Source organism: Aegilops tauschii, chromosome 1 (genome assembly GCF_002575655.3).
Source record: "Aegilops tauschii subsp. strangulata cultivar AL8/78 chromosome 1, Aet v6.0, whole genome shotgun sequence".
Taxonomy (NCBI): Eukaryota; Viridiplantae; Streptophyta; class Magnoliopsida; order Poales; family Poaceae; genus Aegilops; species Aegilops tauschii.
This window is the reverse complement of record NC_053035.3, coordinates 489913223-489940592: the sequence shown is the minus strand read 5'-3', so window position 1 is coordinate 489940592 and position 27370 is coordinate 489913223. Positions and strand designations below refer to the sequence as shown.

Sequence of the window (27370 nt, the reverse complement as noted above, 5' to 3'; positions counted from 1 at the left end):
TTTGGGCTGGATATGAGGGCTGCCGATCAGCCCGGGCATTTGAGGGCCATCTGACGAGCCCGTCTAAGACGTATTTTTTGACCGGTCACTAATTTGAGGAGGATTTGAGGGCGCCCCACTATAGATGCTCTTAGAGTAAAAAGGAAAGCGTCTGGTGAGGTTTGGTGATTAACCATGGCTTCTTCCGACAGAGACAGCGCCTTGTGTTGTGCTCTGCTCAGCAACCAAAGGTGAGAGTGAAACGGGCATGTCAGGACATGTATGGCTCCCTTGCGGTCCATGTCGTCTTCTCCCATGGTGTTTTCTAGTCTCAGCAGGTCTCGCCGCAACACGCGCTGACTGACTGGAAATCTGGAATAATCGGATGAAGCAGCATCCAAGATGACTCAGGCGCTTGCGCAGCGGGACCGCCTTCTTCTTCTAATTGATTGGTCAATGCTGCAGAGAGAATGATCATATCATCAGAGTAGAAAAATAGGATTTTGGAACAACAGACATTCAACCTCGATATCCAGAATCTGAGTGTTTAATCAACTCAATCACGCAAGTGCATTATATACTATACAAAATTAGCACTGGAGTACTTTACGAGCTTAACCGCGACTCTTATTTTCTACTACTTGTTTTGTCTTGATAACGACTCTTTTCTGTACATTTGACGGTATGGTTGACTCAACCACGCAAGTATACATTACAAAATTGATTGACAATGCAGAACCTTCTTCTTTTAGATGAACACCGGAGAACTTTTTACAAGCTCTGTTTTTTAGGGGTGAACTTTCTACAAGCTCATTACATCCGTAACTCTTCTCTTCTATACACTTGCTTGTCTTCATAACGACTGTTTTCTATGCATTTGACGGCATTATACGCAAAAAAAAAAGAGAAGCATTTGACGGCATGGTTGACACGACGAAACGCCTTGCAGAATGGGAGCACACCAGCCAAACCTCCCGCAGATTCGTTTCATTGATGTGCTACTCCACATGTGGCATCCGCATCAACTGTGACGATCATCTGCACCATCCGCGAGCTTCGTCCTGCTGCCCTCTCCTCTTTCAGCTCTCCTCTTTCAGGTGAGTGGCATGTCAGACTGGTAGCCTTGCGGTCCATGTCTTCCTTGTGTTTTTTAGAACCAGCAGGTCTCGCCGCGACACAGGCTGACCGGAAAGGAACCCGTCAACGGACAACCTCGACCGGCACAGGCGAACTGACCGGTCGCCAAGATCGAAGGAGGAAGCATCGAAGACGAACTCGCAAGTCAGGCACTCGCGCAGATCGGCGATGAGACGTGCTTCTGATTGGTCAAACTCAGAATGATATAAGAGTAGATAGAAAAGGCTGAGGCAAGTTGCTGGTGTCTGGTGAGGTTTGGTGAAGAACCTTGGTTCCTTCCGACAGAGCCCGTGTGTTCGGCTCAGCAACCTTTCCAAGATATCCAGAATCCGGGTGTTTTGTCCACCTATGGAACCAAACAATTTTCATACAAAAATTACTTTACACAAGAAGTGCGATTCTTTTCTATTTCGAAAGCGATTGTCTTTCTTTTTCGAGTGGGCGAAAGTGATTGTCTTGTGTAGCTAGATCTGATGGTATGGCTGACATGATGACATGCTTTACAGAATAGCAGAACGGGGAACACACCAGACCAATTCTACCACAAGTTCTTTTCTGTGTTTACTGTGACATCTACATGGACAACGTCGCAGCGACGACTATATCTGGACCATCAATCAGCTCATAGTTATGCTGCTAGTTTGCTAGGTATATGTACCGGGACTTCGGATGTACATCGAATAATATGATGGCAGCTGAGTGTTATATGTACATGCCTGTCAATAAGCAACCCCGCCTGAGAATGCGTCCCCGTCGTCGTTGGTCAAGCTCTCGGTTAGCCAGTAACCATCCCATGAGCCGCCAACTCTCTACAGCAGAAATCCGTTCAAAATAGGCCGGTAGCTGGAATGTTAGGAAACAGGGAGATGTGGTGACCGTGACAGGTACCTGAACCATTGTGAACTGGAATATCTCTTCTTCCTCCGGGCGAGCTCCTCGGACCCAGACTCTCTGCTTAAACTGGTTCTGTCGGCACAATGAGATCGATGAGATAACCTTCGTTAAATGTTTTACAGAAGCGACTGGTAATCGTGAATTTATTTCAGCATGATGATACTATGCTTTTATCTGGTTTGTTTTTTTACTTTGACTCATTCAAGCAAGTAGAAGGGTCAAGGGGGAAACCTCTTCAACCCATAATCTGCTTAATATCTCTCTTTCTTTGTGGCCAAGCAGCACTCTGTAAGTCGAATGGTGAAATATCCGCCGGAAACGCTCGAACTGAAACAGTATCGGCAGCAATTAGTAAGGATGACAACTGTTGACTACCAACAAGGAAATATTTCTAGCTTAATTACCTGCCCAAGATCAAACTGTCGTCCAAAATAAGTTGACCTTTCAAATGGATCAAAGCCTGCAAACTAGAGATAACAGGACTGTTTAGATTGACATAGCTTTCATCAGCAGTTCAGCACAATGCCAGAGAAAATGAATAATTTTCATGCCCATGCTATTAGCCTATTACCCGGTACATGACCTCTACCCCATAATCCGGGCGGGGTTTGTCATTGTATTTCAAGGCCTCAAGCTGGTACTCCACTGCTTCTTCTGCATTAAACTGAAAGATGGAGTACCATGCTGAACGTGTAAGCTTGGCACTTCAATATTATGATATTTGAAAGTTTGTTTTCAGTTGGGGAATTACATTCAACCTGGGGCCCAAAGGCTTCTTCTTGCGTGTTTCAAGCCTGAATAAGAATGGAAATAATGAGACAGGGAAACAATAGACAGATACCATATGGTAATACACAACATGTGCAATGCCAGCCTAACTGTTACTCCCTCCGTCCCATAATATAAGACGTTTTTTGACACTACACTAGTGTCAAAAAACGTCCTACATTATAGGACGGAGGGAGTACTATATATCAGGATGCTCGATTAGCTTCCTGCCTACAAGAATACTTCATGGGCAAAGTTACGCATGTCACAACTGCTAGTTAACTTCTCACTCTAATTTGTGAAGATGTTATCTGCCAACCACTTTGCTTCTCAGTTAATTATGCAATTCTGGAAGGTAGGACCAAAAGTAAAATGCGTGTGGAGAATACATAACACCAAGTAGCAGAGATAACTTTTAATCGGATCAGTAGATCAACACAGAGAAAATAAAATGTCGCACTAAAAACATGCAGTTAACACACATTCCACATGGAAGAAATGGCTGGATAGACTTTGATTAGATAAGATTTGGTTTGCTAGGGATAAGATTTAGTTTGGTTCCTGTAGGAGATAAGAGGTCATCTTATGTATGCCCACAGCATAAGGGGGTTGAAGAGTTGTGCTTCCCTCTGCCACACCAAGAGAAGGACCCCAAACGCCCTCCTCCTCTCAACCACATCCCTCCCTACCTCCTCAGGCCCATTGAACCAGTACATAACATGCTTCTCAGGTCTAACTGTCATGGTGTTGGTATATCTACTCAAGCAAATCCAACTGACTGAGTAGCTGGCATGATGCCTGGCACTCTTGCGCCCATGCCTGTACTATCTATAGCTAAGGCCGTGACTCTTTTTTAGATGAAAGGCATCTTCCTGGCTTTATAAATCAGTGAAGCCCCAAACGGCCAACTAGAGTATCAGTTTAACATTACAGCCCCAGAAAAGAAAAGGCAACAAAAGTAGGACTGTTTTAGTAGTTTAATGGACTCTGGGCTCTGGCATAGCTAATATGGTATGTCGTCGTTTGATAGAACACCAAATCACGGCATTGGTGTCAGTTATATTCATCTAGTACTCTTTGTTGTAGCAAAAATGAAGGATGGGGACTTGATAGTTGGCTACTTGGCTTTATCAAACCGTGAGATTAGCAGTTCATTTAATCTGATCGCTGATGGCCTTTGTCAAGCCTGCACACTACTACTGCAGGAATGGAGGTAATTTTTGTCATCGTCGATAAGAATAACATGTCAATGATTTCCAGTGGCATGCAAAACCGAGTCAAGATATGCATCTGAATACACAATCTGGCTAGAAAATTGCAGTTTTTCTTCTTCTAATTTTGATCTGATCCTGAGTCATACAGTATATCCTAATGGAAACAGTGCTCCTTCTTCCATGCTGAAATTATGAGCATATACCCCATTCTAGATGCTACTAGATGACAGGAGAGGGACATCACATCCCTAGAAATGCCCACTGCCCAAATTCTCTGCCTTGCTACGCTACCCAAAATTCCCCCAGTCTGCTACCAGGTAATCCAATCGACAAAGAGTTTGGCATGCGTGAGTATCCAGAGCCAGGAACGAAACACGACAGGGTAATCGAAGCTAGTAGTACGGGACGGGGGTACCGACCAGTCGGAGGAGAGGAAGTCGGGCACGTCCGAGGCGGAAGCGGAGGCCGAGACTCTGAACCGGCCTGCCGCCGCAGCCATGGAGGGACGCGCCGGGCAGAATCCGCCGCGGACTGGGACCGGCGGCCGCCGGAGAGCGATGGGCTTCGCGGTCGCGGGAGCGGGCGACGCCATTGCAGCCACGGTGGTTTCGTGTCCCCTTTTTCCTCTCCGGTTAACTCTGTCCACTGACGAGAGTGAAAAAAAATAAAATAATGAGTTTTTTAGCAAAGAGAGTGAATTTTCTTAATGGGCCAATACTCTTCCTCCAGGGCCCGTGCCAAGGCGATTCGTCGAGCCCGTTACAGCCCATGTACTGCGATTTCTTAGGGAGCGGATAGTAAAGCCTTTGTGTTAATTATTATTTTTATTACAGTAACATACATTAATTTTGTCTCGCTAAAAAAACACGTTATTCGAATGTGCTCTTACACGTTTTTTTTAGAAGACACTCAAAAGGGCATCTCATATCTTATACTCTCTCTCTCTCCAAAAAAGCTTGTCCCAAGCTGGAGTAGTTAACAAGAAAAACAGTAGATAATATGTAAAAAAACAAAATACATTGAAAATCATATTGTTTGTCCTCTTCTTTCGCTTGCTTGTCGTTCACTGAAGCTTGAAAAATGCACTGAATAGACGTTAAGGAATAGGGACACCTACAAACGCCCTTATCGTACAAGGCTTTAAAAACTGAAATAGTCACTCGCTGTGAATTATCTTTTTTTTTTTGCGGCAAAACATTCAAACTATTTATCTTCCGTTATGGCAGTACAACGAACAACAGAAATAATAAAAATTACATTCAGATTCATAGACCACCTAGCGACGACTACAAATACTGAAGCGAGCCGAAAGCGCGCCACGTCATCGCCCCTCCCTCGCCAGAGCTAGGCAAAACTTGTTGTAGTAGAGCAACCAGTGCACCAGAATAGCAACCGCCGCCGATGAAGACTAGCGTAGGTCGGAAGGATACAACCTGGAGACACACAAACGTAGACAATGACGAACAGATTCGAGCAAACCCACCAAAGACAGATCTGCCGGAGGCACACCTCCACACGCCCACCTTCCGCCTCGATCGGGCGCAGAAACTCTGGTCGGTTTGCCCACCGCAATGATATCAAATTATTATCCGTCACAGAACTTCAACTATCCGTCATCGAACTTCAACTAGTAAATGTGTATGTGCAATGCACATTGATATTTGGGAAGAAATTAATTACACATTCATATTAGGTTAGTGGAATGCCCAGCAGTTGCGGGTGCAAAAAGCCTAGTAGTGGCGGGCCAGGCTCTCAGGGCCGTCCGCCACTAACCTCCTGCCACTGCTATTATGGCATCAGTGGCAGGCCGCCGCCCGCCACTGATGACAGTGCTGTAGTGGCGGGCAGAAGTTATGGCCCGTCACAACTATAATCTCTGCCCACCACAACTATAATCTCTACCCGCCACTGTTGTGTGTATTAGCAGTGGTAGGCATCTTTGCTGCCCGCCACTGGTAGTGATGTCGGCATATAGAGAAACTGTTGTTGCGACAACATTTTTTTGCTGCCGTGGCGGTCAAGCAGTATTTTACACTCAATCATCCCATTGCATTGAAACAATCATATTACAACGGTGTTACAATAATTAAGATTATTAATGAAGCAAACATATAGTATAAGAAGTGTAGGGCAACAAATAAACATGTAAAATTCTCAACTCATAAAATGAACAACGAATCAAGATGTTTTGAAGCACTGTATCGCTTGCAATGATTACCGCAATATGTCTTCGACTCGGTGAAGTCGTTCTTCATCTTGCTCTAACTGGAAGCGAAACTTCCCATCCTCATTTACAACATCTTTGTTGATGATTCTGGCCAACACCTTTTGGAGGCGGCCATGCTCTGTTAATAGTTCCCCTATGTCCATGTCCCTCTCCATCTCTTCGGACCACTTGATGATATGGCTATGATTACGCAAATATCTGCTTTTCTTTAAAAAGTCGTCCATGATAGCCATGAAACAATATCCAGACCTATGAGCGATTTCCACATTTTGTTCTTGATAGCAACAAGCGCTAGTGAAGAACTTGAATTCTGAATGTTCTGTTATAGTCTCTCTGACGTTCTTACACTTGGCGAGAGCATCCTTTAGAACCTTCTTCAATCTGGTCCATTGCTTTTGAGGGTGTCTCTTCGAATCGAAGAAGTAAGCCAAGCCCTGCATCGGCAATAGAGCGATTTTGATCCAATGTCGGTCACTGCGCAAAAAATAAAGAAATTAGCATTGATGAGATCAAACCACAAGGCCATTTATACGTTTCAAAATAAATCAGTGAACGTTAACGACTTACTTGTCGTAGTATGGCATGTTAGTGTCAAAACCGGCGGATCTCGGGTAGGGGGTCCCGAACTGTGCGTCTAGGATCGATGGTAACAGGAGACGGGGGACACAATGTTTACCCAGGTTCGGGCCCTCTCTATGGAGGTAATACCCTACTTCCTGCTTGATTGATCTTGATGAATATGAGTGTTACAATAGTTGGTCTACCACGAGATCGTAATGGCTAAACCCTAGAAGTCTAGCCTAGGAGTATATGGTAATGAATCTGTCCTATCCGGACTATGCCCTCCGGTTTATATAGACACCGGAGAGATCTAGGGTTACATGGAGTCGGTTACATAGGAGGAAATCTTCATAATCGGTCGCCTAGCTTGCCTTCCACGCCAAGTAGAGTCCAACCCGGACACGGGTATAGTCTTCGGTCTTCATGTCTTCATAGCCCATCAGTCCGGCCCAACAGATAATAGGCCGGACGCCCGGGGACCCCTTAGTCCAGGACTCCCTCAGTAGCCCCTCAACCTGGCTTCAATGACGAGGAGTTCGGCGCGCGGATTGTCTTCGGCATTGCAAGGCGGGTTCCCCTTTTTCCGAACTCCAAGATAGTCTTCGGATGCGATGATTGTATCCGGACCTGTTACACACCACGCACAACCGCAGAGAGAACTTATATATTTTATACGAGTCCCATCCGCTGACAACTGTTTATGACATTGTATCACGCCTGCCCGGTTATTATTTCCAACCGTTGGCTAGCCCGTCGCCCCACGTCTCGGGAAGCGGTTTTATTGGCACGTCTTATCAAAGCAGAGATCGTGCCCCCTTATTCACGAGATTTTCAATAATGTAGGTATGGGTAACCCAACCGTCCCCCGGGTACAACTCTTTGAGGACAGGTAAGTTTCAAGACCCAGGAGGGGACGCTCGATATTCTGGGCCTTTATATAGGGACCCAGACTTGTCTTTCTCTTCCACGCTTGCTTCTTCCTCAACCCCAGCCTCCTCGAGTTCCAACCACCACCAGCCCTAATCATGTCCGGGTCCAGCCGTTCAGGCCGGTGGGTGGCCTCTTCCGTCACGGGGGAGGATATTGCGAAGCTCCGCGTAGCGAGGTACCTGACCCCAGAAATCCTTCATCGGCTTCCTGCTGAGGGGCAGATTATTCCCACCCCCAAGTCCGGCGAGAGGGTAGCATTTGTGTCTCACTTCCTCCATGGGTTAGGGTTCGCGCTTAACCCCTTCGTCCGGGGGCTCATGTTCTACTATGGGCTAGATTTTCACGATCTGGCCCCGGACTCCTTTCTTCTTATCTCAGCATTCATCGTCACGTGTGAGGCCTTCCTCCGGACCCCTCCACACTTTGGTTTGTGGCTCAAGACTTTCGGTGTGAGACCGCGGGTGATGGAGGAGGAGCAGGCGGAGTGTGGTAGCATTGTAATAAGCAAGCTCGCCAGCGCGGTTTGGTTTGAAGGATCCTTCGACGAGTCTTCCGAATTATGGCAGTAGGGGTGGTTTTATGTCAACGAGCTGCGGGGCTCCAAGTGGGTGGCTACTCCTGCGTTCCGACCCGGCCCTCCAACTCAGCTTGCTTCATGGATCAACAAGGGATCGGACTGGGGATCCGTCAATGAGGTGCAGACTCTGCAAGGCCGCATCCGAAGCCTTACTGAGAAGGGCATCGATCTTGTGAACATCGTCCAAGTAATGCTGGTCCGCCGGATTCTGCCGTGTCAGCGGCGGCCTCTCCGTATGTGGGAGTTCAACCCAGAAGGGCGGCGGACTCTTCAGCACTTCTTCGGCACTATGCACGAAAGAATGTGGAAGTTATATTTCGGGGAGCGAGAGCAATGGCCGGACACCACCAAAGACGTTGGCCTCGACTGCAATCATCCGGACACTCCGGTAAGTATTCAATCGTCGTACACCTTTCATCCAAGCATCTCTTGACAAGACACTGAGCAACTCATCCTTATACAGGACTGGATAAAGAAAGCGGTGTTAATCTGGTGTCCGGCGCCCCTTCCCGAAGACCCTGCGTCCGCCCTACTGACGCGGATGTTGAATCCGACACCATACCTGGTGCCTGCAGAGGGGGGCGAGAGCAGGGAGCCTAAAGGCGATGCCCACCCTGAGGGCGATTTAAGCTCTGTGTTCGGGGAAACCGAAACCCTTTTGCCCAGGGGCAAAGGTGTGGAGGGAGCACTTCATGGCAAGAAGAGGGCTGCTTCCGGAGGTCAAGAAGGAAAACCTTCCAAAAAAGGGAAAATGCCATCGTCGGGTGGCTTGGGCCGGGCAAGCGATGCCGTCGTAGAGCTTGATGATGAGGACGAACCTCCGACCAGACCGTAAGTGAAGCAGGGCACTTCAACCATACCTCATTCTTTTACTTATTACCGAAATAATCCTCCGACATGCGCGTGTCCTCGCAGGTTAACACCTGGTGTTTCTCAATCGTCCTCCTCCTTGGGAGACCTTCTTCCGGAGATGATGGAGAGTGACACGCCTTCTCCGGCCTCTTCGCCCGACAGGGCGGATAATCTCGAGGTGTCGTCCCAGAGGGCTCCACCCATCCAGCAGGTAGTGCAGGAAACGAGGAAGGAGGTACCCGAAGGTGGTGCCTCTGCCACTCAGGGTTTGGGGATCAAGAATGACGACCCCGAACTGTCCGGTCTACAGCCGAAGACAATGCTGGAGGCGGGTAAGCGGATTCCTCCAAAGGAATGTCGTGCTCCGGCAGCGGTGTCCGAAGACCCATGAGTGCCGGAGACGCTGACGGACATGCTGCGATGAGCGTCCGTTTCAGAGGAGCACCGTGCCTTAATGGTCAGGTGGTCGAAAAGGTTTTATCCGCGAAGAGCGGGTTGAACGAGGCCTTTACGAGCCTTCTGAGGGGTTTTGAGGTTTGTGGTGTAATGTTGCCAATTGAATAATATTGACAAAATGCACCTGTTGTATATGCAGTAGCCCCTGAGACTCGGGTCGCCTTCCAAAGGAAGCGATCGGAGGATCGAAAAGATATTTTCAGGTGCTAACCTTGGTTTAATTTGGAATGTAGGCTGTCTCTCCTCCCGCCACTGCTTGAAATTCGGAGGTGACCGAACTGCAGCGAAAGCTGGATATTGCAGAGGATGACATTGCTTTGATCAACAGGCGTCTTGACGACTCACAGGGTATATATTTCGAGTATTCCGTATACCAATGTGTCTGTAATTTAAACCTTACTCTGAAAAGAGTTTGATATGAAATGTGCATGAATGCAGATGGTGCTGCCACCGTGGAAGCCCTTCGGGCGGAGCTAGCCCAGGCCAAGTAGCAGGCCCGGTTTAGTAATGCGGCTGCCGAAAAGGCAGTGGCTGAATTGAAGGCCGAACAAGCCACGCGGCATCAAGACCGGGAGACGATGTCCACCATGGCGCGCGAGTTAGAAAATGCGGCTAGCCGCTATAAACTTCTTGAGAAGGAAAATGAAGCCAAAACGGCTGAATTTGACAAGGCCTTACGAGAGGCGAGAGAAGCGCGGTCTGAATCCAGAGCAGCCCGTGAGGAGATCCGGCAAGCTGGGGAGATTGTGGCTGGCAAACCCTTTTTTTCTACAGGCTAGGTTCGGCGATCTAAACTATGCTCAGCTTAACCAAGTATGGAGTTCTCTGGATAATTTTTTAGATTTGTCGAAGAGTTCTTCCGATGCGGCGCGGTTTTATCAGGCGCAAGAGGGGTATGCAACGGAGAAGCTTTTTTTGTCACAATTTGGCGCGTCGAAGCGCCCTCTGTTGCTGAATGAACAGATGTCCTAGTGGGCCGAGCTGCATAGGATATCCGGCGCGGCCATGAAGGACGTCATAGCCCGGTTGTGGTCGACTGAACCTGTTCCTAGTAGTTACTTCAGCCTGGTTCAGCGGCTTGCTGACGCGGTGCCGCGTATCGATGCTGTGAAGCGGTCGGCGTGCATTGAAGGTGCACGGATGGCCTTCGCCCGTGTCAAGACATTCTGGGGGAAGATGAAGGCCATCGACGTTGCGACGAGGAATCCACCCAAAGGCAAGGACCGTCCAGAACCGGAGCATTATTTTGACGATGTTCTTGAGGCCGCCCGCTTGATAGAGGGTCAGTGCTCAAAAAATATAATATTCGAGTGATGTGTACAAGGGTTGTAACAGACAACTTTATAGTTAATCTATTTTTATGTTTTGCTCGAGAGCTTGTATTCCTCCTGTGCGGCCGTTTTAGTATAAATTGAAAGTTTTCCAGTCGTCACCTTCAGCCCCCTCGTAGGAAATACGGGGGTGTTCGGAAAAGCATTGAATCACTCTTTATCCAACGTCTTGGTCCATAAAGGAGGTGATAATGCGGCGAACCAGGCAATCAGACTATAGGGCGTTAACACTTTTACTTAGCCATAGGAGTTTTATGGTGGGGCTACGACATAGCCCCTGGTATGTATGCGGCGTATCCTAATATTGTGCCTTACATGTTTTGATCTGAAAAAGATCCTTCATATAATACGGAGAATCGCTAAAGATTCGAATAAGTCGTCAAGTAGTTGACCAGCTCTCGCCGCATCATGACAGTCAGTTTTCGGCTTTCTCTACTGAGGCGCTCATCCGGTCAAAGCCAGGGCACAATCACAGTAGTTCTCCCTTTACTACCCTAGCCGATAGAGCGGAACGTAGGGTAGCAAGCACAGGAGCCGGGCAACCCAACTATTGACCAAAGACAATGATTCGGAGCTGATGCATATAAGGCCAAACTTGCGACGCCGAAGTACGCTATAGAGCTGTTCGGACTTTTATTGGCGACTCATTTGTTCCCATACCGAGCCCCTGGCAAGTTATGCCAAGGTGCGTCTTGTAACACAGCCGTTGCGGCCGTACTCATTGTATACAGAGTTTTTAAGATTAGCTCGGATAAAGTTTACTGGGAGTGGAGCAATATGCCAATGATAAATTCGTATAAAAGGAAGAACCACAACCCAGCTATTTGACATGCTCGGGGTCGGGAACGGAGGAAAAGGGGTACATGCTCAAAATGACGAGTGCGGTCTACAAAAAGCTATTTTGGACCTCCTGTCGCACGTCTGCGCCGCCCGTCCTCTGGGAGGGGAGTTCTTAACGAAAATAGCCCCTTAGGTGAGCGTACGGGTCCGAACTCCGATAGAGTCCGACTAGATGTTGTCCTGATGGTCACCTGTTTTTAAGAGATAATAAAGAAACATATGGAAAAAAGATAAAAAACGTTACAGGAATGTTTGCAGGGTTGCCCGTATTGTGCTTCCACCGGTGCCCATGGTATCTTGAGCGCATAGTGATGTATGCGTGGTGTGAATCCTGCCGGTATAGCGGGCGGGTGGCGGAAGCCGAACTGCTACTTCCGTTCCGAGAGTGGTCGAACTTCGAAGGGAAACTGTTTCTGGCCCCTAGTGTTCGGCTGGCGAGCCGATCCGTCGTCTTTATCACCTGGTGGCCTCCTCCCATTGTGTTCGGCGTTAAGCTTGCTTGCCTGCTTAAAGACCCAACAGTTTCTGTTGGTGTGATTAGCTGGCTTACCAGGGTGTCCATGAATTTGACAAGGTCGGTCCAATATCCTGTCGAGGGTGGGTGGTCCATCCTGGTTTGCCTTAAATGGCTTCTTCCATTGACCGGTTTTCGGATTGTGAAATCCGGCATTGACCGTTGTGTCGCGTAGTCTTTCACTATTGCTGCGACTGTTGTGTTTGTTTAGTCGTGGCTTGCCGTTGCCGTCTCGGATTTCGGAAGTGCCCGGGTCGCTGGCGTTATTGCTTTTACGAGCGAGCCAGTTGTCTTGCCCCGCACAAAAGTGAGTCATCAGAGCGGTAAGGGCTGTCATGGATTTAGGTCCTTCCTGGCCGAGGTGACGTGCTAGCCATTCGTCCCGGACGCTATATTTGAAGGCCGCGAGGGCTTCTGCGTCCGGACAGTCGACAATTTGGTTCTTGTTGACTAAGAACCTAGTCCAGAGTTCCCTGGCTGACTCGCCGGGCTGTTGGACAATGTGACTTAAGTCATCGGCATCGGATGGCTGGACATATGTTCCTTGGAAGTTGTCACGAAAGGCGTCTTCCAAATCTTCCCAGCTGCCAATAGAATTTTCTGGCAAACTGTTTAGCCAGTACCGCGTTGGCCCCTTAAGCTTGAGAGGTAGGTATTTAATGGCATGAAGGTCGTCTCCGCGAGCCAGGTGGATATGGAGGAGGTAATCCTCAATCCATACTGCGGGATTTGTTGTTCCGTCGTATGATGCGATGTTGATGGGTTTAAACCCGTCTGGAAATTCGTGCTCCATTACCTCGTTGGTGAAGCACAAAGGGTGTGCGGCTCCTCTATGTTGGGCCACACTGTGGAGCACCTCCGTTGGATGCCGTTGGCAGCCTCGGGCGTGGTTGGCTCGGTTGAATCCGGCTGATTGACCATCATCACCGGTCGGGGCATATCCCCTTGATCTGTACGTCGAACTTGTCTCTCCTGCTCCGCCCACTAAACTTTGGCGGATGTCGCGATTGTTTTCCCGAACCATGTTGTTCTTACGGCCGTATTGGTTAGTATGTTGTTCTGCTTGGGCTGCTGCTTTATCAGGACCGAACTGTGGTCGACCTGCCGCATTGTTCAATGGTGGAATGGGCTCCAACGCCTTGCCATCATGTGGAGGGAGCCACATGTTCTTGGGGTGGCTTTTGTCCGGGACACTAGGGCCGTATTCTATGGCGGCTAGGACCTCGGTCCATTTATCATTGAGCAGATCTTGGCTTGCTTGAAGATGCAGCTGTTTTATTCTTAGATTCCTTGCTGTGGCAATTAGCCGTCGTTTAAAGCGCTCCTGCTCGAGAGGTTCATCCGGCACGATGAATTCTTCGTTGTCGAGGCTCTCCTCCTCCTCGGAGAGGGGAAGATAATTACTATCCTTCGAGTCTCCGTACATGACCTGTTCATCGGGGCTATCTTTCCCGCTTTCCTGGTCCTCCTGTTCGGATCCTGCCTCAACAGGGTCTTTGTTGTCCGGTGTATTATCACCTCCGGTGCTAGTATTGTTTTCCCTTGAGTGGCGTGACTGAGAGTGGCGCGGGGGGCGCAGGTGTTCGGACTGTATACCAGGAGGCTTATCCTCGACTGGATCCTCCTTGTCATCGCTGAGATCGTCGTTGGGTGCGTCTACCATGCTCACGTCATACCAGGAAGTGGTCGTCCCGCGTCTAGCGGATAGTAAGCTCTGGCCCTGCCCCTCATTGTCGTCCAGACCATCGATGTCTTCGGAGCAGAGGCCAGGCGTGTTGGTTGGGTCTTCGACGGTGGCTATGAAGTGGGTGGCGGGTGGGAAGCAAAATTCTCCATCATCCGCCATAAGGTCGAACCGAACATAGTTCGGCGATGAGCCGTCTACCAGGGAGAGGTTTTTTAGCGAGTTTAGTAGGTCGCCCATGGGCGAGTGTTGGAAGATGTCCGTGGCGCTGAACTTGAAGATCGATGACCGATCGAGTTCGGTATCCACGGGCTCGCAGGGTTCGGAACTCGATATCGGAGACGAGTCCGGGGTTCCGTTGGTGCAGGTATCATACGAAGAGGGATCTGCGCGTGGCCCCAACGCCACGGACTCGGTGGCCCCCGTGATGGGGTTGAGCCTCCCACCTTTAGACGTCTTGACCTGCTCCGGATCTAAGGCCAGAGTTATTGCAGGAGCTATCTCCTGGATGCGGCCCGAGGACAAGTTTAAGCCATGTTCAACGGGGCGAAGGGGAGCGGTTGCCGCAGTCTCAAATCCGTCGAAGATCAAGTCCCCACGGATGTCCGTGACGTAGTTCAAACTTCCGAATCTGACCTGACGGCCAGGGGCGTAGCTGTCGATCTGCTCCAGGTGGCCGAGCGATTTGGCCCGCAGTACGAAGCCGCCGAATACGAAGATCTGTCCGGGGAGGAAGGTTTCTCCCTGGACCACGTCATGACTGACGATCGAAGGAGCCATCGAACCTTTCGTCGACGGCACAGTGGAACTCTCAATGAAAGCACCAATGTCGGTGTCAAAACTGGCGGATCTCGGGTAGGGGGTCCTGAACTGTGCGTCTAGGATCGATGGTAACAGGAGACGGGGGACACAATGTTTACCCAGGTTCGGGCCCTCTCTATGGAGGTAATACCCTACTTCCTGCTTGATTGATCTTGATGAATATGAGTGTTACAATAGTTGGTCTACCACGAGATCGTAATGGCTAAACCCTAGAAGTCTAGCCTAGGAGTATATGGTAATGAATCTGTCCTATCCGGACTATGCCCTCCGGTTTATATAGACACCGGAGAGATCTAGGGTTACATGGAGTCGGTTACATAGGAGGAAATCTTCATAATCGGTCGCCTAGCTTGCCTTCCACGCCAAGTAGAGTCCAACCCGGACACGGGTATAGTCTTCGGTCTTCATGTCTTCATAGCCCATCAGTCCGGCCCAACAAATAATAGGTCGGACGCCCGGGGACCCCTTAGTCCAGGACTCCCTCATGGCACTAGAAAGGTATCCGCATGTGGATGATTGACAATAAAGAATGGGAATAGGTAGTCCGAGATGACCTCCTGGCCTTCTGTGGTTTCCAAGTTGTGGCAGTGCATGTAAAAATGATCATGTAAGGACACTTTATCATGCGGGAGTACGTAGGGGGTCTGTAGCTCCTCATTAACTCTGGGGAGACTGCGCTGACAGAGAAGATATTTGCATGAATGACCTCATTAAAGGCCAAATCAATTCTGTCTAGCAGAGACTCCTGGATAAAACTATAACCTTCTATCACCTTGGCCGTGTATCCATGTTGACCTTTTTTATTTATCTACACATGGGCATGTAGAATTTGAAGTTCAATCAAGAGGGCCTCCAACATAGAGTCTGATAGAAGGGTTCCCCGAGCTTATACATGTTCATTTTCCGCCCTTCGGGGATGACAACAGGCTAGGTGGTTTGTCTGGGGATGGTCCGCAACTGTCACGTGCATTCTTCACTACGTCTTCGGTGACGGCATATCCTTGGGGAATCTCCTCTATATCATTCATTGGCCACTTGCCATAACATATTGACGTCGTCTTCAGGGGGTGAGGCAACGACCAATATTCGAAGCCCATCACTACCTCCTACACTTGCACCCTCGTCATGCCAAGTGGCAGGATGACCCCGTGCATCATTCTGCTACCATCGGTAAACGGGGTGATTTGACCCTTGACAACCCTTGTCTTCACCTCGTCCATGTTGGCTTACAGCCAACATGGAATAAAGTGGGATGCACGTGGTTGATGGGTGATGAACTGATGATAGGTGTATGCTGCTTGGTAGGACTTGCCGCGCCGTGCGAAAACATTTCTGCTAACCTTTTCTCGACTGCTGCATCTAACTTAGTTTTGCTTATGTACTTCCTTCTGTATTTTTTTAGTTCTTTGGTTTTGGGGTAGGTGTCGTCTCACAACATCTTATCCCCTCCCAACGCACGCCCAGTCTTGGGCTTCCTGTTAACCCCAAAACCCGTGTTCACTGCCCGGATAAGAGGATCATCATACCTATAGCCGTGGGAAGATTCATGAGGACCCGGTCCAAATTCCTGCTTCATTTTTCTCTACAAAAAACACATGTGTTTTGGTAAACAATTAGTATGGTACATAATAAATAAGTCGTGGGGACTAAATTATTAGTGGTGCTTGACGTTACCAAGTTCTCCTCCCTCGAGCGAAGTTCCTGCGTCGGGAGGACCAACTCCTTACTGTCTGGGTCTTGCACTGCACGGGCCCTGAGAAAACGGAAGTCCCAAGCACGATCTCGATGTTCCAGAACGGAGGCTGTTTACCCGCGGCTATAAACTCCGCGACCTCCTTCTCCCACTTGGGTTCTGCAGCTTTGTAACCACCAGGGCCCAGACGGTGGTTACCTGGCAGATTTTTCCGTAAATTACGGAAATGATCACTTATCTCCTTGCTTGACTCACTACCAAAGGATTCACAAAACTTCGTCCATTCTTCATGATCCATAGTTGGATTGAGCCGCTTAATGGTCTCGAAGTCCTTACCAACTAGATTGCAACGGGCACTGCTCTTCCAGTCCCTTAACATCTTTGGCCATTTTGACATGGCATAATCTTCAGCTAACTTCTTGACATCAGGTGGAAATTCATAACTACGGTTTAACGCCAGTAGTAGATTCTCCTTGTGTCTGACCAATATCCTTGCTACCGACCAGGACGGTTTGTCGCAATATGCAACCTAGCATTTTGCTATACCTTTTTGCTGCGTCCTCTGGGGTGACGGGCTCGCCACTCGGGCCAACTTCGGTGATTGCAAGTATACCTTCGTGAAGCTTGTTTGGATCCCTTGCCTTTCAGTTGCTCTTCTTTGTGGCGGCCGTGCTGGATGAAGTCCCGTCAGTGTGGCTCGTGTCCCCTGCCTCGGTGGTCGGTTCTACCTGTTGGTCGCTGCCCATCTCGATGTCGGGGATGGCCGACTCATCCACGTCAGGGGCGCTCATCTCGACGTCAGGGTTGGTGTACTGAGGTTCCTTCTGAGACGACGTTCCGGCGCCGGATCCATTTGTCCAACTGCAATATTTTAACAAAAAGTTATGACGAACATAGAAAGAAAATGACGACTGAAAATTTTGGCATGACCTTTGTTAAAAGTAGGGCATATTGAGTACCAGAAATTCGACGAAACATCGATTCAACGTTTCGTCAAAACAGTGGCACTCATATTAAGTCCTACAAATCAAACACAACCATCTAATTCTACATCGAATGACATCACCCCATCCACGTGTTTGTACAGGTACATATAAGAACATCTAAGATGTAAAAATGATTACAAGGTCTCTAAGAACATCAAGGAGACCATTGTATTGAAGATCAAAGAGAGAGAGAAGAAGCCATCTAGCTACTAGCTATGGACCCGTAGGTTTGTGGTAAACTACTCCCAACCCGTAATGCATCCTCATATTGATCTTGGGTGATCGTAGGCGCGAAAATTTTATTTTCTACTACGTTTCCCAACAGCGACGGCCCTGGAAGGTGGTCCACATGGTTGGCTCTCCAGCGGGCACCATGGTGGCGGTGGTGGTGATGCCTCGTGGTCGTGTGGGCGGCAAGAGGCATAGCAGAGGGTGGCTCTGGCGCGCTCTCTGTCTCTGGCAATGGAGGTTCCTCGATCCGGATCTGGGGTTTTGATCTCGTCGTGTTCCTCTTGGAGACCTTGTGGTGGCATGCGGAAGCTACCGAGTGAAAGCTTTGCGCTCTGGCACTGACGACGGCGACGCTCGTGGGCGCCGCTCTCTTCTTGAAGACGTCGTCGTGGTGCTCCCCTTCGTGCCCAGGTTCCGGGTGAAAACCTTTTGTACATTGTGGACTTGGCAGCGGCGGCGCGTGGCGTCAGTTTCCCTCCTGAGGGTGTTGTCGTGGAGCTCACTCAGTTCCTCCGGTGTCTTTTATGAGCGTAGTCGCTTGCAGTGTGCGTGTTCTGATTATCGTATGATCGGCTTTGTAAGAGAGCGACCTCTCCACCTTGTATCGTTCGGCCGTGTTCTTTGTGGGGTTGTTGCTTTATATATAAAGCCGGGTGAAAGTCTGTTTCGAGGAACTAGGCTTGTATACTATATATATGTCCCACTCAATGAAGCAGATTGTGATGTTTCTTGACATAAATGAGCAGCTGTTTCCACTACCAATTGCTTCAACTTGTCATCATAGTAATACTTGTTCTGTTGACCTAATTCTGCCTTCTGAAATAAACAGAATCTCACATTAGCATTGCTTTTCTCATAAATTAAACAAACTCAACAAAGTGGTGTAGATACTCCAATTTCCTAACTCCGAAATTACCTGCCAGGATTTTGAAACAAATTTTTGTCTTCTGCAGTGTGGAGCCAATCAAACAAAAACCTTGAATAATCACCCAATCCTAATGCACTGCTCAGTGTGTTATCGGACCATGCATCCACTGATACTCAGAGATTGTTCAACATACTCCCTCCATTCTAGAATATAAGGTGTATTGGTTTTTGTGCAGGTCAACCATTTGAAAGTTTGACTAAGATTATGGAACAAAATAGAAACATCTGCAATACCTAATAGATAAAATAGAAAAAGAATTGGGAGAGATTTAAGATCTTCCTCACCAAACATCCACTGATACTCAGAGTTCCTTCCATGAAAGACATAAGTACTTGTCAGGGTTTTGCCAAAGTTTGGTTCAGAAAACAGTTTCTCTTGTGTGCAATTTTCCTGCCAGGGACACCACCCTATTCTCAGCCATAGAACGCACTGAAGCGGATGGTATTAATAATGGATCATTAACATGGTCATTCATGTTTGTCTATTTAAAAAATTTGAAGAACACAAAAAATGCCTCATAATGGATCACCCCACCCTCATAAATCTAATGGCATCTGACAAGGGACGCAAATGTGCAGCAAGGCCAAAACCTGGGACTACCTGAAAACGGTCGCACACTTCGGGTAACAATCAGAATAGTAGGCATTTCATTGCAAGAACATAATAACTGTATCGATACTTTGAATTGGGATGTTGTCAAGGAGTCTCCCGCTATCAAATATGCCTGCTCCTTCTTCTTTTAAAAGGGTAAATGGAGTGCATATCTGGTAGCAATATGCTGATTCCAAGCACAACTATCTCTAGAAAGGAAATCTAAAAACTTGTTCTGGCATGTAGCATCAGTGATATACAGAGGATGATGAGCGGTCACCCAAAATCAGTATTAATATAAATTAGTATAAATGATACTCCACCCGTTCGGAAATAACTGACGCGGTTTTAGTTCATATTTGAACTAAAACCATGTCAGTTAGGTAATAGTATATATCAAAAAATTATCCTGATAAGCTCCAGCTGTTTCATCATGAACTGCATTAAAAACCTAAAAATATGTGATCCTGTAAACTAATAGGACATTTATTCGATATTATAGCACCTAAGAACCTAAAGCAATCTGCTTTGTCTTGCAGCTGAATGAAGTACGGTTCTTGAGAAGATCAGATTATGCTATCACCTATCGGTCACCTCCCTGTATAATAAACATGGTGAGATAAGCCTACAATTCAAAGCTATCACTTTGGAGGTGCACAACAGGAAAAAAGGAACTATTTGCAGCAATCAGTCATATTTGTTATTTATTCAGTAAAAATATAAATCCAAACACCAATAGAACATAAATGCACTAAAAGCATACACTGCATTCTACAACATTTTGACTGCTTTAACGTGATCTATAATTTTAAACAACATTCAACAATATGAACTTTTGAGCCGTTGCCTGAAAGAAGAACAATGCTGACAGGTCATAGCAATGAATTTGAGCACGATAAAAGAAACGACACGCCACCTCAGTTTCTTTACCTGCCCCGGAATAAAAGTTTGCCTCCTTTATAACATTGGAGGAAGTTTTTTCAGATACTGGCCCTGTTCTTTACAGATATTTAGTTTTGTACTAACATGCTTAGGCCATGTGAACTAATCAACAATTCATCGGACCGCAAAATTCACAAAAGGAAGTGAGAGCACCAATGAATTCAGTAGCACGACTGAAACTAATGCAGCTCACAGTTTGTTTTGGTAGCTGCAGGTTCTATTTTTTGGTGAGAATGGAACATGATGTTTGTGACTGGACATGAAAAAGGAGAAAGTACAGTGTCTCTAGATTATGAAGTACCTGACATGGGTTCCTGCAAGCAAGCCTATATCATTGCATGGACAATATCCTCAACCTGCTTCATCATAGCACAAAAAGATGATGGGCGTGCTTGAAAAGCAATTGAACGACATCCAATAGTCATCACAAGTCACCTGCTTCATAAACAGAACACAAACTTGCTGAATACAAACCGTTAACTCAAGGAGGCAATGAGCTCTTTTATGTGTTTTATGGATCATGTACAGACAGTATAACAACAACACTTTCTACGACGTAGTCGAGCTTTCCTTTCTTGCAAAAGAATAGACAGACTATCTGTCTCCTATTCTTAAAAGCTAAAACCGGAAAAAAAATGAGAGGGCAAATTTATTTGCACCTTCAAACAATGAATGGGGGCAGAGACGCATTATCTGTACAATGGCATCCAAATGCTGCTTTTCATCACATGCAAAATAAAATAAAAAGGTCACACAGGTCTTTCTCCTGCGCTCTAATAAACAATAATAATCAACATATAACTACAAATTCTCAAAAACAAAGACTGTACTGGTAGGCTGTATGCAGAAATTGTAATACTGGTAGAAAGTATCCGCCAGTACGCCATTCAGAAATACAGGAGAATAGCAAAGGAAAATACTGGTATGAATTTGTAAACCAACAATTACTTTCACAAAAATTGAACTCTCCAAACAAAGATGCTGCAGAAAGAAAGATGATTAATTTTCAGCTAACAAGAACTAGAGCAAGCATCCAACAAACTATATCAAAATGCCATCCTCGGCAGTGATCAACATATTGTGGTCATCCTGGTCCTTTCATATCAGTATTCCAAATATATAAATGCAGATATACTACTCACAGATATTTCAATGCGTCTGCACAATGATCTGATCTCACACACTCTTAGTTCCAATATGTGTCAATAGGACATGAGAATGGCCAAAATAGCAGTTTGATGTTCTCTTCTCTGCTGAATGATGAGATGGACATACCAGGTCTCATGAAATAAATTACTAGCTTCATCAAGTGTTAGCAAATACTCCCTCTGTAAACTAATATAAGAGCGTTTAGATCACTATTTTAGTATTTTAAATGCTCTTATATTAGTTTACGGAGGGAGTAGCAACGACCAAACCAGCATGTCATAGACATACTACAAAGACAACCAACATCTAGTTAGGCACGAATACTGAAACAAAAGGCTACCAGCTTACTGCCCAAGCAAAATCTTTGGGGCGCAGTAAATAGTTTCAAACTTTACATATTCTTGGTTCATGGAAATCTGAATCTAGTCGGCACTTCACCTCTGCAAGCTTCCGCATAGTCTTCAGCGAGGTGCGGTGCAGCTTCCATGTGAGGGCATATGTACTTCTCCATGAATACCTTCTCGGTCCGCATTACTGCAGAATAGTAGTCCCGGTCGCAATCTAGCAATTCATTTTCCTTGAGAAACTTTACAACATAGTACCGGGGCCTGAGACGACCCTCCAGGCTGTAAGAGAGCAATACCGGACGATGAGCAATGTATGCCGGTTCCAGCCCCACCTCAGAGATGAGGAACTCTGATCTGCTCCGCAGAAAGTCCTTAGACCTTGTCAGCAAGATTGGATGCTTGGACACAGCAATGCTGACCTCGGCATCTGACCACCTAAAGGTCTTCTTCAAGTACCCCGCTTTAGCGGCGATCTTCTCCTCGCTGAGGTACGCAACAGCAGACACGGCATGCCTGAACATCCGAGATCCACGGGGCACACCAAGACTTTCAGCGCATGACACCATTGCCCGGATGGATTCTACATTGGTTGTGAGCAGCCATGGATTACGGATGCACAGCTTGGCAATGTCGCAATCACCCAGCCCCGAGTCCCGCAGGGTTGCGACATTGGGCTTGACCACCCTCTCAAGATCAGACGAGATAAGGTAAAAGCCGCGCTTGAGAACTCGAAGGGTGTTGTCGATGGAACCGAAGAGGGGCAGGTAGTACTGCAGCTTGGAGACGATGGATGTGAGATGTAAGTTGCCTTGGCAGTAGGAGATGAGGCGCGCGACCTGAGAACGCGAGAGGCCGAGGCCGGTGAGCTGGGCGACGACGGGGACAAGGTATCCCTCCACTCTGGAGCAGAGTACCTTGGGGTCTCCCGCGACGACGGCGGCGACGTCGGAGCTGGAGAAGCCGTGGCCGGCGAGGAAGGAGAGCACGGCGTCGGGCTTGGTGGGGGATTTGAGGTGGGAGAGCTTGGTGGAGGCCTTGAGTGCCTGCGCTCGGGAGAGGCCGCAGCTGGCGACGAGGTAGTCCTGCACGGCGAAGCTAGGGGCGGGCGCTGCGGCGGAGATGAGGCGGTGGATCTGGGAGGTGGGAGAGGCGGAGGGAAACGAGAGGAGCTGAGTGAGGACGCAGCGCCGGAGCCGGAGCATGGCGGCGGCGAGGAGATTGGAACGAGCGGCGGCGGCGGTGGCTGCGTGGTTATCGCAACAAAAAAATGGAGGCCGAGGAATGACCCCTCCACGAGCCCAGCAGCGTCAGCGTGTGAGCGTAGTGGGCCTTGAAGCCTTCTAATTCGTTTACTCACTCATAAAAAATGAGATGCTAAAAAAACTCACAAAAAATGAAGAAACTTATTCAATTTTTTTTGAAGGAATATCCCTTAAAAACACAAAATGAGAAACGAATGTCTCAAAAAAACTGAAGAAATGTGCGCCAGGTATTGGTAGTACTCCCTCTGGGTTTTTTGTCTACTCTGCATATAAGAAGTCAAACTTTTTAATATTTGCTCAAGATTATAGAAAACAAAATCAACATTCACAATATCAAAAAAATGTCATTAAATGCATCATGAAATTAAATTTTCATATTGTATACCTTTATTATTGTAGACGTTGATATTTTTTAATATAAATTAGATCAAACTTTATGAAGATTGACTCAAGACAAATCTTATACGTGAAGTACAAGGAAACCGAGGGAGTACAAAACATCACGCGACGACTCGGCCCCGAGCCGCTCATGCAACTATGTCCCCTTGTCATCGTCAGCTCACGCCACCTAGAAAAGCCATCCCCGTCATCATCGTCGGCTGAAGCTCATCAACTAGAACCATGCAGAGCCCCGGCCGCCATGCTCGCTCCATCTCCTCTTCTTTAGCACATAGGTAAATCGTATTTACAAGTAAAATCAGCTACAAAATGCTTTGCTCTACCATCTCTCTTACAAACTAAGGGCTTCACAGACTGAATTTTGGGCGCACGATAACGTCTTGAATCAGAAACTCAACACTACTACAAGTACCAAATACATATATAGCCAGCTCTCTCTACTCTTCGGTTAAATGTGGAGCGCGTCGATGTTTTATTCACAACATATATGAATCCATATGTACTACACTCCCAACTTTTGCGCAAGGCGCCACAGAGCACTAGGTAGGGTTCAGGTGACATACAAAAAGATTCAGCAGCTCACATGATCGTGAGTGCCTGGAAAAAGAATTTACCAAGTCTTTATTCTCTGAATCATATGTTCTTTAACAAGTACAGCCTGATAAAGATATTTTCACACCTAGGAAATTATAATTGAGGTAAATAAGAGGAGCAGTTCATACAAAACAGTAATTTGTCCAATGATATTTTTAAGGGCCAATAAGGTAGTCATATAATCATGGAGGATCGAGCACAAGGAAAGTTATTTCAATTAGCATCTAACTGCTATGTAAAACAGCATACATGCACAACTGCCTCGTAGAACTATTGTGTTCCCTCTGCAAGGAACACAACAGCAAACAAATAGACCAACTCGTCCCACTCACAATTAGGATGGGGGAACTATAGCAAAATAGCGCGGTTTTGGTTATCTGCCAATCTTCTATATGTCACATGGCATTTGACTAGGTGCAAAATATATCAGCCCCAACCAGTGGCGTTTCTATGTGCAACCTGTGGAGTCACTAGACCCCGCAGGGTTTTTTAATCACTGCTACTTTCGTTCTTGATATTGCATCAAAACAATCATAATTCGGAAAATTTATGGCTTTAGCACCATTATTGGCTTGAGGTTAACTCTTGCGAGAAGTCAGGATTAAAGCACAAGCGCATATGACAAGCATAAATGCATTCTAGAAAATGAACATAATGCCTTACCAACTGAATCATCATTTGCAGGAATAGTACTCGATGAACAACCAGCTCTTTGTACACTCATGCCATCAGAACTACAGTGGATGCTGTTTTCTGGTAAATCAACAGTTTTTTATGTTGGTCCTTCATCGGAGTCCACAGAAGTTGCAACTGGCTCATTTTCCATTGCCTGTGTAAGATGGCCCATAGAACTTCAATTCGTACTAATGTAATTTCATTGAAAATCCATCATCTAATGGTTGTTGGCTATGTGAAACAGACATTTCAACAATATGATACTCATCATTCTTCTCCTTAAAATGGATTAATTCTTCCATAATAAGGTTTGAATCTGGTAGAGGAATATGTAGAACAAAGTCTTGATCTAATTGGCCTGATTTTGCTACCTGGTAGAGATTCTCCTGCAGATGTTACTCTATGAGCCATGTATCAGATTGACGTGCCTCGAGTTTGTTATGCTGGAGCCTCATGTGCTCCAAAAATTTGTACATAAGCATAGTGAACCATTGAACATATAGCTTTAGTTTGTCACTCTTTTGTCATTTCATCAATATGACTTCTACAAATATGTTCCAAAATTAAATTGCATGCTTCTTTCAGTCTCATAACATTGTTATGTGTGTATGTGTCTAATGCTGATATCTCAAGCTATTGTTTACAAAGGATGTTCTTTTCTCTCAAGGAGAAAACATTGTATATATGTAGCTAGTAATGTTGTATATACATTGTTCTTTTCTCTCAAGGAGAAAACATTGGCAGATGCGGGATGAACTCCTACCACATGATCGCATAAAAGCAATTCAAGAAGAATTGGCGGGATTCTTTATTGACCACGCCATCAATAAAGCCGGAGAATACCATGTGGCACTTGACTTCAGATGTTAGGGATTGTAAGAGATCTTATATTGTATATATGTAGCTAGTAGCGTCGGATAGATATACGAAAACTTGTTGTTCGACCAATCTCTCGGAGAAGGAGGAGCTCGGTCACTTCTCTCTATATATGTTCATGACGATCTTGTGTACTTAATGATTTCCTTCATTTGCTTACTAGCTAGCGTGTCGAGTCCTCTCTATATGTATAGTATGTAGCGTCGACCAAGCACGGAGATAAGAGAGGTCACTTCTCTCTATTAGCTAGCTAACACAATATATGAAACCCCTAAATTAACCCTCCAAAACCCCCCAACCCCCCCCCCCCTTTCAAAAAAAAACCCTAGCTCCTCAGCTACTGACGCGTGGATGCTTGATAACCCAAGTATAGGGCATCGCAACAGTTTTTGAGGGTAGAGTATTCAACCCAAATTTATTGATTCGACACAAGGGGAGCCAAAGAATATTCTCAAGTATTAGCAGTTGAGTTGTCAATTCAACCACACCTGGATAACTTAGTATCTACATCAAAGTATTTAGTAGAAAAGTAGTATGGAAGTAACGGTAACGGTAGCAAAAGTAATATTTTTGGGTTTTGTAGTGATTGTAACAGTAGCAACGGAAAAGTAAATAAGCGAAGAACAATATGTGAAAAGCTCGTAGGCATTGGATCGGTGATGGAGAATTATGTCGGATGTGGTTCATCATGTAACAGTCATAACATAGGGTGACACAGAACTAGCTCCAATTCATCAATGTAATGTAGGCATGTATTCCGAATATAGTCATACGTGCTTATGGAAAAGAACTTGCATGACATCTTTTGTCCTACCCTCCCGTGGCAGCGGGGTCCTAGCGGAAACTAAGGGATATTAAGGCCTCCTTTTAATAGAGTACCGGACCAAAGCATTAACACATAGTGAATACATGAACTCCTCAAACTACGGTCATCACCGGGAGTGGTCCCGATTATTGTCACTTCGGGGTTGCCGGATCATAACACATAGTAGGTGACTATAGACTTGCAAGATAGGATCAAGAACTCACATATATTCATGAAAACATAATAGGTTCATATCTGAAATCATGGCACTCGGGCCCTAGTGACAAGCATTAAGCATAGCAAAGTCATAGCAACATCAATCTCAGAACATAGTGGATACTAGGGATCAAACCCTAACAAAACTAACTCGATTACATGATAAATCTCATCCAACCCATCACCGTCCAGCAAGCCTACGATGGAATTACTCATGCACGGCGGTGAGCATCATGAAAATGGTGATGGAGGATGGTTGATGATGACGATGGCAACAGATTCCCCTCTCCGGAGCCCCGAACGGACTCCAGATCAGCCCTCCCGAGAGAGATTAGGGCTTGGCGGTGGCTCCGTATCGTAAAACGTGATGAATCCTTCTCTCTGGTTTTTTCTCCCCGAACACGAATATATAGAGTTGGAGTTGAGGTCGGTGGAGCTCCAGGGGGCCCACGAGGCAGGGGGCGCGCCCTGGGGGGGGGGCAGGTGTGCCTCCCACCCTCGTGGAAAGGGTGTGGGCCGCCTGGCCTTGATTCTTTCGCCAATATTTTTTATTATTTCCAAAAATAATCTCCGTGAAGTTTCAGGTCATTCTGAGAACTTTTGTTTCTGCACAAAGATAACACCATGGCAATTCTGCTGAAAATAGCGTCAGTCCGGGTTAGTTCCATTCAAATCATGCAAGTTAGAGTCCAAAACAAGGGCAAAAGTGTTTGGAAAAGTAGATACGTTGGAGACGTATCAACTCCCCAAGCTTAAACCTTTGCTTGTCCTCAAGCAATTCAGTTGATAAACTGAAAGTGATAAAGAAAAACTTTTACAAACTCGGTTTGCTCTTGTTGTTGTAAATATGTAAAGCCAGCATTCAAGTTTTCAGCAAAGATTATGAACTA

The 27370-nt window shown here is 46.6% G+C and overlaps 2 protein-coding genes across 10 annotated transcripts; both read right to left on the bottom strand.

Moving 5' to 3' along the window:
* Nucleotides 1-13: 13 nt before the first annotated feature.
* LOC109764809 (uncharacterized) lies at nucleotides 14-4659 on the bottom strand. Of its 4 annotated transcripts, XR_002233259.4 has the most exons (9): nucleotides 4412-4659; nucleotides 2762-2804; nucleotides 2582-2674; nucleotides 2415-2477; nucleotides 2242-2337; nucleotides 2005-2082; nucleotides 1833-1925; nucleotides 1384-1462; nucleotides 704-1297 (listed from the first exon to the last, which is right to left on the bottom strand). XR_002233259.4 is itself a non-coding variant. In XM_020323592.4 (8 exons), the coding sequence occupies exons 1-7, from the start codon at nucleotides 4582-4584 to the stop codon at nucleotides 1836-1838; spliced, it is 636 nt and encodes a 211-aa protein (XP_020179181.1). In that variant the 5' UTR covers nucleotides 4585-4659; the 3' UTR covers nucleotides 14-438; nucleotides 1833-1835. The 4 variants fall into 4 exon arrangements, 3 of the variants coding, with proteins under 3 accessions (XP_020179181.1, XP_020179180.1, XP_040247874.1); XM_020323592.4 differs by lacking the exons at nucleotides 704-1297; nucleotides 1384-1462 and adding an exon at nucleotides 14-438; XM_020323591.4 differs by having other exon boundaries at nucleotides 704-1462.
* Nucleotides 4660-19508: 14849 nt separating this feature from the next.
* On the bottom strand, nucleotides 19509-22950 carry LOC109764808 (uncharacterized). 6 transcript variants are annotated; one of them, XR_005759373.3, is made up of 4 exons: nucleotides 21745-22940; nucleotides 20817-20871; nucleotides 20459-20592; nucleotides 19509-19813 (listed from the first exon to the last, which is right to left on the bottom strand). XR_005759373.3 is itself a non-coding variant. In XM_020323589.4 (1 exon), exon 1 carries the CDS (start codon nucleotides 22853-22855, stop codon nucleotides 21713-21715), a length of 1143 nt encoding a protein of 380 aa, XP_020179178.1. In that variant the 5' UTR covers nucleotides 22856-22950; the 3' UTR covers nucleotides 21592-21712. The 6 variants fall into 6 exon arrangements, 1 of the variants encoding a protein (XP_020179178.1); XR_002233257.4 differs by having other exon boundaries at nucleotides 20459-20513; XR_005759376.3 differs by having other exon boundaries at nucleotides 20817-20850.
* Nucleotides 22951-27370: the final 4420 nt, after the last annotated feature.